The 11706-nt window shown below is 46.6% G+C and overlaps 1 protein-coding gene across 1 annotated transcript; it reads left to right on the top strand.

Moving 5' to 3' along the window:
* The first annotated feature begins 213 nt into the window (after window positions 1–213).
* LOC125447708 (probable G-protein coupled receptor 132) lies at window positions 214–5081 on the top strand. Its single transcript, XM_048522328.1, has 2 exons — window positions 214–320; window positions 3107–5081. The coding sequence occupies exon 2, from the start codon at window positions 3188–3190 to the stop codon at window positions 4187–4189; it is 1002 nt and encodes a 333-aa protein (XP_048378285.1). The 5' UTR covers window positions 214–320; window positions 3107–3187; the 3' UTR covers window positions 4190–5081.
* Window positions 5082–11706: the final 6625 nt, after the last annotated feature.

The raw sequence follows: 11706 nt of genomic DNA, 5'->3' as shown, positions 1-11706 counted from the left end.
AAAAGCAGTCACCAATAGATTCTCTCTAGTTGTGAAGAGTTTAACCGAGGGGTGAGCAATGTTGTTTCTCCCCATTGGCTAGCTTTCACTTCCATTGCAACAGTTCGTCATTTGGGTTTGTGTACATGCTCAGGCTGCAAATTTCCTGTCAGTGACAGTTACAGTCTGTGTGGTCTGGCACAATAATTCCGTACCACAATCTCTCTCTTGTCTCCCTGACACACACATGCACGCACACAGAGCAGAGATCTGCGCTGCCGTCATTTTCACAGTGTCTGAATCTATCAGGTTGAAGTACTGAGGAAACACCAATCTCAGAGGTAAGTGCTCTAAAAACGATGGACTTTTCTTCCCTTTGTATTCGGTAGAAGGTGCACGTTGCCTCTTGTGTGGTCTTTCTACACTGTTCTAAAGTGAAAATAAATTGGGCCATTATCACTGCTTTTATTGTGACAATTATTTATAATTTGGACCACAGTTCTTGGGGGTTTGCTGAGGAAATGTTTGTGTTTGGTTAAATTGGTAATGTTTGGTTGGGTTGGTTTCCACAATATTATGTTAAGTTGCCTCATTGTTTTGTTTTAGGTTGGGTGTAGGCAGGATGGGATGTTCCGGGTTGGCTACACATGGATGAGGAATAGTTAGGGTTGAGTTGGGTCTGAATGCAACAGATTAGGGCTTCTCAAATTGCATTGGGCTCTCGTTGGTTTGGAGCACAATGTATTGAGTGAGTTTGAGTTGCACTGTCTTTGGTCGGCTGGGAAGTTTATTAGGCTTTGTGGTTGAGATGGCTCAGGCATTTTTGGAATAGGTAACAGATTGGATTGCATTGGGTTGGCTTAGGTTAAAGATTATAGACGGGACAGGCATCAGTTTTGAGTTGCTTTCGCAAACAGCTAGTATAAACACAGCGGGCTGATTGGCCTTCTCTGATGTAAACCTCATGTTGTTTTGTGGACGATTACGACTGCTGTTTAAATGTTAAAATGTAAATATTTTAAATATTCCAACCACAATTTTCTTAAAATTGTTAAACGCAAGTAAATAGCCAAAACCATGATTGAGCTCAATATTAGTTTGTGAGAATAGTTCAAAGGGACAGCATCAACAAAATAGAGAGTGACAGACAGAAGTAAGAAGGTTCCCAGTTACATGGAAAGAAAGAATTTGCATTTATTTAGCACCTATCACAACCTCCCAAATCACTTGTAGCCAATGAAGCACTTTCTTGGTGATGTTGTGTATCAAACATAACAGTTTGATTTGGTTTATTATTGTCACATGTACCCAGGTACAGTGAAAAGGTTTGTTTTGCGTACGTTACAGGCAGATCACACCATACAAAGTGTTTTAGGGTAATAGAACAGAGCAAGAGATACAATATTCGTTCATTGGGTTCAGAAGGGATTTACCAGGATGTTGTCGGATATGGAAAATTTGGGTTAGAAGGAAGGGCAGGATAGGAGGGGGCTTTTCTCACTGGAGCATAAGAGGGTGAGAGGCAACCTTATAGCAAGCTTGTAAAATAATGAGGGCTTTAGATAGGTTTAAGTGTAGGTGTCTTTTCACTAGAATGGGCGATTTTAAGACGCAGGGCACATTTTTAAGGTGAGAGGAGAGAGATTTAAACAAGACAAGAGGTGCAAATATTTACATAGAGGCTGGTTCGTGTGTGGAATGAACTTCAGAGAGGCAGAAGCCCTCGTAACATTGAGGAGGTATTTAGATGTACTCTCTGGAAAATGGGATTAGAGCAGACAGATGGTTATTACTGACTGGTGCAGACTTGATGGGCTTTTTCTGTGCTATAGATCTCTCTGACACAATGACTGTGTCTCCTCGCTGGAAGTAGTGCAACTCAGAGACAAAATCAGAAAGGGGTTACGCTGCAGACTGCGGTAGGGGAATTGAGGAAGCTGCCCAATACTGTCCACATGAATGAAAAGTTGAATTTGCAGAGGGATTTGGTCGATCGTTCGATTTCTGTGGTGCTTAGGGGTTTGACACATGGTTTTCCACCTCGTGCTAACTGCCCTTGTATCATCGTCAAGCATTTTCCACCCAGTGCTGTCTGAGCTCGTGGGATCTGTGGTTGCAAGATTCCGAACCGGTGCTGCAGTTAGTTCAAAAGTTTAACGTCTGTCAGAACGTGTGGGATGGCTCAGTGGTTAGCACTGCAGCCTCACAGCGCTGGGGGCCCAGGGTCAATTCCACCCTCGGGTGACTGTGTGTGTGGAGTTTACACATTCTCCCCGTGTCTGCGTGGGTTACCTCCGGGTGCTCCGGTTTCCTCCCACAGCCCAAAGATGTGCAGGTTTAGGTGGATTGGTCATGGGAAATTACCCATGGTACCCAGGGATGTGCAGGTTAGGGTGGATTGGCCATGCTAAATTACCCATAGTGCCCTGGAATTTGCAGGTTAGGGTGGATTGGCCGTGCTAAATTACCCATAGTGCCCAGGGATGTGCAGGTTAGGGTGGATTGGCCGTGCTAAATTACCCATAGTGCCCTGGAATTTGCAGGTTAGGGTGGATTGGCCATGGGAACTTACCCATAGTGCCCAGGGATTTGCAGGTTAGGGTGGATTGGCCATGGGAACTTATCCATAGTGCCCAGGAATGTGCAGGTTAGGGTGGATTGGCCATGCTAAATTACCCATAGTGCCCAGGGGTGTGCAGGTCAGGGTGGATTGGCCGTGCTAAATTTCCCATAGTGCCCAGGGATTTGCAGGTTAGGGTGGATTGGCCATGCTAAATTACCCATAGTGTCCAGGGATGTGCAGGTTAGGGTGGATTGGCCATGGGAACTTACCCATAGTGCCCAGGGATGTGCAGGTTAGGGTGGATTGGCCATGGGAACTTACCCATAGTGCCCAGGGATGTGCAGGTTAGGGTGGATTGGCCATGGGATATACAGGGATAGGTTAGGAGAGGTGGGTTTGGGTAGGATGCTGTTGGGAGAGCTAGTGTGGACTCGTTGGACCAAATGGCCTAGTTCCCACACAGTAGGGATTCTATGTCATGACTGACTTTGCCCCATTCATTCACTTCCTTGGTATGGACCTGTTTCAATGCATTGTAATTTGTGTCTCATTGCGTTTTTCCAGGTCTGGTGTCTGAATTTCGGTCTCTGCCCCTCACACCTTGCTGGAAGTCCACCCTGAGAAAAGATCGATCAGTTCGCAACTATGGAATGCAACCAGACATCGTGTCAGATCGATTTTATGAGACACAGCATTGTGCTCGCCGTCATATACAGTGTCATCTTCATCGTGAGCTTCACCATGAACTGCCTTACCTTGTGGCTAATTATCCTGCAAGTCAAGCAGAGGAACGTCCTCGGTATTTATCTCCTTAGCCTGTCCATATCTGACATTTTCTTCGTGTTGACCATTCCTCTCTGGGTCCTTTATTACTACAATGGACACAGGTGGACACTCGGCTGGGCCTTTTGTTATATGTCCGGGTTCATATTCTACTCCAATGTCTACATCAGTATCTTCCTGCTCTGCTGCATCTCAGTGGATCGCTACCTGGCAGTGGTCTACCCCATTGAGTCTCAGGGTTTCCGGCAGCCAGGAAGAGCACTGCAAGTTTGCCTGCTCATATTCCTGGCCGTCTTTGCCTTCCACCTGCTTGTCCTGCTTTACTCCATCAGACAAGATAGTCAGCAAAAGGCAGACAACCAGACCTGCTTCGAGCACATCCCGCTGATCAGACCGGTGGCCTTCAGCAATTACTTTCGATTCTTCTTGGGCTTTTTGCTGCCTCTCCTGGTGCTGATTTTGTCATACCAGAGGATCTTCAAAGGAGTCCAGAAGAGCATTACCCTGGGGATCGAACAGAAATCCAAAGTCAAGCTTATTTCCATATCGGTCATCATCATTTTCGTCATATGCTTCACCCCTTACCATATCATCCTCTTGCTCCGAACCCTAAATTTCAGCCTGGCCGACAGCTGTTGTGACTTTGAGCAGATGGTCTACTTGCCTTTCAATATTTCCTTGGCATTGTCTAGCCTCAACAGCGCTGTGGACCCAATACTCTACGTGTTGGTCAGCAACGGAGTCAAAAAGGACCTGAAGAAAACTTTCGCCTTTGCTCATTGTATTGGCTTCACAAAGGAACGGGCCATAAAGGGGTCGCCCACCTCCCTGACCAAGACCACCGTCTTAATCAGTCACATGTGATTGAGGTGGGACACACGCGGAGTAACGGGATGATGGAAAGATTTGGGAGCTGGTGTTCACCAGAGCCCCTTTTCCATTGGTCTAAGAGGGAGCGACGATCAGCCCTTACTCCTGGCTCCCAGCTCCGTGGCCAGGAGGTGGAACCACACTAATGCTGACAAGCAGAATGACTAAACTTTGGAGGGATTGGTAGACCCTGAGCAGTTTTCAAACCTAATTTCAAACATCCCACTTAATGGGTTACCCAGGCAACAAGTGTTGGACCAGAGATTTGGAATAATGGCCGAAGTGGGGGCTTGGAGTTGCTGCCCTCTATAGGCCTCAAGGAGAAAGGACATGCACCTGGGGCACTCAAATTTGTGTTCAGATCTCTGTCCCATTGCTGAGAACCTGGAGCTGAATGAGGAGGAAAACCCATTAGAACAGTGACTTAACTCAAGAGAGACCCCTTCACTGTAACTGCAGCCCAGTTCAGGGAGTGAACCTGGGCTGTGATTGCAGACCAACCTTCCAAGCTAAACAACACCCATCCCCAAAGTACCCAATGTGGGGCTTGAACCAATAACCCTGAGACTGAGAGCCCCATGCTCTACCAACTGAGCTAACTACTTGACAGCTTGTGAGCCCAGACCTGGAAACATGAACTCAGGGAGTATCACTGAATCTCAACAGTACCCTGGGTGGTTTCAAACCTTCCTCCTTGAGTTCCGAGTTCAGCGTTCAGCTGTTTGGTTAAAGGAGACCTAAGAGGGTTTTGTACAGACTGAGATAGGTTAGATGATGCATTTAAAGTGATTGAAAACAATTGCATATGTAATGAGCCAGCTAAATTGCATTTGTGACGAGTTTGTCACCATTGTGTGAAATGAGATGTATAATGAGATGCGCTAACTTTGCCCATAACTTCAATTGCAATGATTAAAAACTCATTAAAAAAACCCAATATAGTCACACCTTTTGATCATATTTTGTTCATGATATAAATTTACAGCCTGAGGACTGGACTGCTGTCTGACTTACATCCATCTAGAGGCTAAACAATCAAATTTGTCACAACTAAAACAGACAGATTCAGGGGGTGACAGGGGTGTCTGGCGGACGAAATGGGAAAGGAAAGTCTAAAGCTGCGTTAAATTTACCAAACAAGACACCTTTCTGACCCTATAAGGGTTTTTCAGGTTCAGGAAAGATTTACCAGGATGTTGTCAGGTTTGGAGGGTTTGAGCTGTAGTGACAGACAGAAAAGCTTGGGGCTATTTTCCCTGGAGCATCAGAGGCTGAGGGGTGACCTTATAGAGGTTTATAAAATCATGAGGGCCATGGATAGGGTGAATAGCCAAGGTCTTTTCCACAGGGTGGGGGAGTCCAAAACTAGAGGGGCATAGGTTTAAGGTGAGAGGGGAAAGATTTAAAGGGGACCTGAGGGGCAACTATTTCACACAGAGGGTGGTGCGTGTATGGAATGAGCTGCCAGAGGAAGTGGTGGAGGCTGGTACAGTTACAACATTTAAAAGGCATCTGGATGGGGACATGAATAGGAAGGGTTTAGAGGGATATGGGCCGAATGCTGGCAAATGGGACTGGATTAAGTCAGGATATTGGGTCGTCATGGAAGATTTGGGCCGAAGGGTCTGTTTCTGTGCCGCACAGCTCCATGACTCAATGTAAGTATTTTGTTCAGGATCTGAGCTACATAGTGAATAAAATTGCACTGGTACATCATGACCTCGGCATTATTACATTTTGAAGCTAACCGTACGGTTACATTAACCTATCCTATTTGATTATCTTATTCTTGTCTTGTCCTCTCTGCTTCCTGTCATAATGCCTTTTACCTTAACTGCAAACGTACAATCCTAATGAGATAAATCAAAAGATGAGCAAACCTACTTGTGGCATTGTTCTAGACGGGGGCATTGATGATGGGGGAGCGGCGGGGAAAGAGAGATAGTGCAATTGGAGATTGGCGAGGTGGGGGAACAGTTACCATTCTCTACCATTTGCCCACAGAGCATGCAAAACATCACTGCTCCCTCAGTGGGTAACACTGCTGCCTCACAGCATCAGGGACCTGGGCTCGATTCCACCCTTAGAGAGCTGTCTGTGTGGAGTTTGCATGTTCTCCTTGTGTGTCTGTGTGGGTTTCCTCCCACAGCTCAAAGATGAGAAGGTTCTGTGGAAGACCCCTCCTGCCCAGGTTATAACCTCCTCTGTCGGCTAGAGTGTACAGAAGCTCAAACACCGACATGCTGAAAAACAGCTACCTCCCTGTTGTTATTAGACTGTGAATGGACCTCTCTCGCTTCAAATCTTGCTGTTCAGTCATAACCTTGCTCTGTCTAAGCACCCTATGATCTGTAGGCCCTAGCTCTGTTACGATCTGCCTGTACTGCGTGCAAAGCAAAACTTTTCACTGTACTCAGGTACATGTGACTACAATAAATCGAATCAAACCAAGCTTGTAGCGCAGATTGAAATTGGCAGGTACGATGCTGCGAGGGGATCGAGAATGGGAATTAAATATCCACGGATACATGTCCTGTTAGAAGGACAGGCCAATGACTTGTTAGCAAAAAATGCAGTTCAATCAATAGCAAGAAATCACATTGAGCCGGAAAGTGGAGAATCTTTGTGTGTAGAGTTGAGGAGTAAGAAAGTTAAAAAAAACCCAACCCCACCCCCATTTCCTACCTACCAGCCTCATCCCCTCCTCCTTGACCTGTCCGTCTTCCGTCCCTACCTCCCAACTGACCAACCCCCATCACAACTCCCTAGCTACAAGGTGTAGGGCTGGATGAACACAGCAGGCCAACCAGCATCAGAGGAGCAGGAAGGCTGACGCTTCGGGCCTAGACCCTTCATCAGCAACGAAGTCCCCACCTACACTCACCTTTACTCATTCCATCCCCACCTTCTGTCTTCTCTCCACCTATCTGCACCTTTATCCATCTCCTGTCATCGCCTGCACGCTCTCTCTCTCTCTCTATTCATTTCAGAAACCCCTCGCCCTCCCCATTTCTGAAGAAGGGTGCAGAACCGAAACGTCAGCTTTCTTGCTCCTCTGACGCTGCCTGGCCTGCTGTGTTCATCCAGTTCCACACCGTGCTATCCCGATGGGAGTGTGTGGGACAGTCCTAGCAGCAGCTCAGGGTGTTGGGACAGGAATTAAATCAGGAGAGAGAAGCAGCATGAAAGAATAGCACTATGACAGCTATCATGAGGGCACAACAATATGCAGGTAGGGCTGGGGAAATCAAACTGACAGTGGATCCCAAGGAAAGGAATTTGTGGAGCGTCTGCGAGATGTTTTTTTTTTTCGGAGCAACTTGTGGTGCAGCCCAATAGGGAACAGGCATTTGTGGATTTGATGATGTGCAAGAACGCAGACTTGATTAGGGAGCTGAAGGTGAAGGAAGGCTTCAGGAACAGTTACTACAATGTGGCAGAACTCACCCTGCAGTTTGAGGGGGAGAAGGTTGAATCAGATGTATCGGTCCTAAAATTGAGTAAAATTAGCTACAAAGACATGGCCAAAGTTAATTGGAAGGGGAGCCTAGCAGAGAAGACAGTGGAGAATATGGGATGCTGGAGAATCTGAGATAATAAGGCGTAGAGCTGGATGAACACAGCAGGCCAAGCAGCATCACAACAGCAGGAAAGCTGACATCCTTTTCTGATGAAGCGTCCAGGTCTGAAACGTCAGCTTTTGTGCCCCTGAGATGCTGCTGGGCCTGCTGTGTCCATCCAGCCCCACACCTTGTTATCAGGGAAGGCAGTGGGGCAGCAATGGCAGTGTTTCTGGGGTTAATGCAGGAGGCACAGCACAAATTCATCCCCAGAAAGAAGACACATACTAAGGGGAGGACAAGTTAACCAGGGCTGACAAGGGAAGTCGGGAGGTAGCATGAAAGCAAAAGAACAAGCATTTAACATGGTGAAGATCAGTGGGAAGCCAGAGGATTGGGAAGCCTTTAGAAAGCAGCAGAAGATAATTTAAAAAGCAATTATTGGGAGCCAAGGTGACATATGAGGCTATACTAGCAAGTATTATAAAAGTAGATTACAAGAGTTCTTCTAGATATATATAAAGGGTAAGAGAGGCAAGAGTGGATATTGGACAGCTGCAATATGAGGCTGGGCAAGCAGTAATGGGGAACAAAGAAATGGCTGAGGAATTGAATAGGTACTTCACATCAGACTTTACAGTGAAAGATCCCAGCGGCGCACCAGAACTTCAAGAGAGTCAGGGAGAGAGTGAGAGTGGTAGCCATCATTAAGAAGAAGGTGCTGGGGAAAGGTCTGAAGGCGGATAAATTACCCAGACCTGATGGACTATACCCCAGAACTCTGATGGAGATCGCTGCGGAGATTGCAGAGACATTTATGGCGATTTTCCAGCAATCATGAGTCAGGGAGAGTCCCGAGGAACTGGAAATGGTTAATGTAATGTCCCTGTTTAAGAAGGGAAGGAGACAAAATAACAGGAAACTGTAAGTTGATTAGTGTGACCTCAGTCGTTGTAAGATTTTAGAGCCCATTATTAAGGGTGAGTTTGCAGAGTACTTGGAAGTGCATGGTAAAATAGGGAAGAGCCATGTTGGACAAATCCGTTGGAATTCTTTGAGATAATGAATAAGTTAGATAAGGGAGAGCCAGTGGACGTGATCTATTTGGATTTCCAGAAGGCCTTCCAGAAGGTCTGCTGCAGAGGGGCTGCTAAAAATAAGATATGAGCTCAGGGTGTTAAGGGCAACGTACTGGCATCGATGGATGATTGGCTGACTAGCAGAAGGCAGGGAGTGGGGGAGAAAGGAGTCTTTATCAGAATGGCAGTCGAGTGGCTAGTGGAGTTCTGCAGGGATCAGTGTTGGGACCACAGTATTTACATTGGCTCTCCACCCGCTCATGATTTTATAAACATCAATAAGGTCAGCCATCAGACTATGACACTCCAAGGAATGTTGCGCAAGTCTATTCAGTCTCTTCCTGTAGCTACAGCCCTGCAACCCTGGCAACATCCTCATAAATCTTTTCTGAATCCTTTCAAGTTTCAGAACATACTTCCTACAGCTGCACATTAACCTTATGTTATTTGTGTATGATGTTGCACAGAACCAACTGAAAGCCAAGATTACAAAGTGTGGAGCTGGATGAACACAGCAGGCCAAGAAGCATCTCAGGAGCACACAAGCTGACGTTTCGGGCCTAGACCCTTCATCAGAGAGGGGGATGGGGAGAGGGTTCTGAAAAAAATAGGGAGGGGGGGAGGCGGACCGAAGATGGAGAGAAAAGAAGATAGGTGGAGAGGAGAGTATAGGTGGGAGGTAGGGAGGGGATAGGTCAGTCCAGGGAAGACAGACAGGTCAAGGAGGCGGGATGAGGTGGTAGGTAGGAAATGGAGGTGCGGCTTGAGGTGGGAGGAAGGGATAGGTGAGACGAAGAACAGGTGAGGGAGGTGGGGATGAGCTGGGCTGGTTTTGGGATGCAGTGGGGGAAGGGGACGAGACGAGCTGGGCTGGTTTTGGGATGCTGTGGGGGAAGGAGAGATTTTGAAGCTTGTGAAGTCCACATTGATACCATTGGGCTGTAGGGTTCCCAAGCGGAAAATGAGTTGCTGTTCCTGCAACCTTTGGGTGGCATCATTGTGGCACTGCAGGAGGCCCATGATGGACATGTCGTCTGAGGAGTGGGAGGGGGAGTTAAAATGGCTCGCGACTGGGAGGTGCAGTTGTTTTGTGTGAACCGAGCGGAGGTGTTCTGCAAAGCGGTCCCGAAGCCTCCGTTTGGTTTCCCCAATGTAGAGGAAGCAACACCGGGTACAGCGGCTGTGAGGGTTTTTTGAACTCATCCCACCTCCTTGACCTGTCCGTCTTCCCTGGACTGACCTATCCCCTCCCTACCGGCCCACCTATACTCTCCTCTCCACCTATCTTCTTTTCTCTCCATCTTCGGTCCGCCTCCCCCTCTCTCCCTATTTATTCCAGAACCCTCACCCCATCCCCCTCTCTGATGAAGGGTCTAGGCCCGAAACGTCAGTTTTTGTGCTCTTGAGATGCTGCTTGGCCTGCTGTGTTCATCCAGCTTCACGCTTTGTTATTTTGGATTCTCCAGCATCTGCAGTTCCCATTATCTCTGAGCACAATTTTAACCAACTGAAAACCATTGTAATAGAGATATAAGATATTTTTAAAACACAGGTCGATGAATTTTGGGATAACAAGGTGGAGAGCTGGATGAACACTGAAGGCCCAGCAGTGTCAGAGGAGCAGGAAGGCTGACGTTTCGGGCCTAAACCCTTCTTCAGAAATGCTGCTCCTCTGATGCTGCTTGGCCTGCTGTGTTCATCCAGCTCTACACCTTGGTATCTCAGGTTCTCCAGCATCTGCAGTTCCTACTATCTCGATGAATTTGGTTTCAGCTCTGCACAGGTAATTTTGTTTAATGAGGTCAGAAAGTCATTTGGAAAAGTGACCTAAATACACCATTTCCGAGAAAACATCTAACTCATAAAGTCCCATCGTAAACACCTGTGATGTTGATTGCTCAAGTGTTAAATTTTTGACATAAAGAAGAAAAAAACAGATAAGTGATCAGAGCACATTGGTAGTTTAGTTTGAGTTCAGATTTCAGTATTAAGTGGAAAAACAGTTTCATGTTTGCTGAAGAGTCAGGTTTTATTTTCAGTTCAGGGGATTAGTTCCATTCACGTGGTAGGGCAGTTTGCTATTGTGACAATACTATGACCTTAAGAGGTATGTTTCGCCTTGGTTCTTGCTTTATGAAGAAAGGTTGTAACAGAGGTTCATAGAAAATACAACATAGAACAGTACAGCACAGTGCAGGCCCTTCGGCCCACAATGTTGTGCCAAACCTTTACCCTAACCCTGAGATCTACCTAATCTCCACACCTTTATTGGCTTTATAGCAGGCTACTCATTACCTGATAGTACAGTATGTGTCATTGAGAGAACTGCACAGCAAGGGCCCTCATCGTTAACTTTGGCTGCATGCCTCTGCTGTTCATTCCCCAAGGCTCTCTAACCTTGCACGAGGAGAATGGGATGTGAAGGCAATGCTGATGTTACTTTGGAAATGGAGTAATGAACTGCTAAAGATCATGATGCTGAAGGATTGGAACAAACCCTGGAAGCTGGCCCCCACATCTTCCAGTTCAGCTACAAACTGGAAGATACTCCCCCATCTAGCTTTAATGGTAGTCATGGGAAAATCCGTTATTACATCCGGGCGTTCTGCACAGACATTGGGGGGTCTCTAGCACAGGTGGAGAAAAGCTTGAAAATACAGGAGACATTCAACCTTAATATTGATCCCAGTAATAAGGCACCTCCCAGTTATGAGGGATTCCGGAATGAGCTAACAGTGTAATAAAGGATAAGCTTACAGTAGCAGAGCCAACAGAACACTCCTGTCTCCTTGACTTCTCAAGGCCAAATTATATTTAAATAGTGTGCTTGAGTTTTTTGACCAATGAACAGAAAGGGTTAATGAGAATAATA

This window comes from Stegostoma tigrinum, chromosome 39 (genome assembly GCF_030684315.1).
Source record: "Stegostoma tigrinum isolate sSteTig4 chromosome 39, sSteTig4.hap1, whole genome shotgun sequence".
Classification (NCBI taxonomy): domain Eukaryota; kingdom Metazoa; phylum Chordata; class Chondrichthyes; order Orectolobiformes; family Stegostomatidae; genus Stegostoma; species Stegostoma tigrinum.
This window is presented reverse-complemented; position numbering and strand designations above follow the sequence as displayed.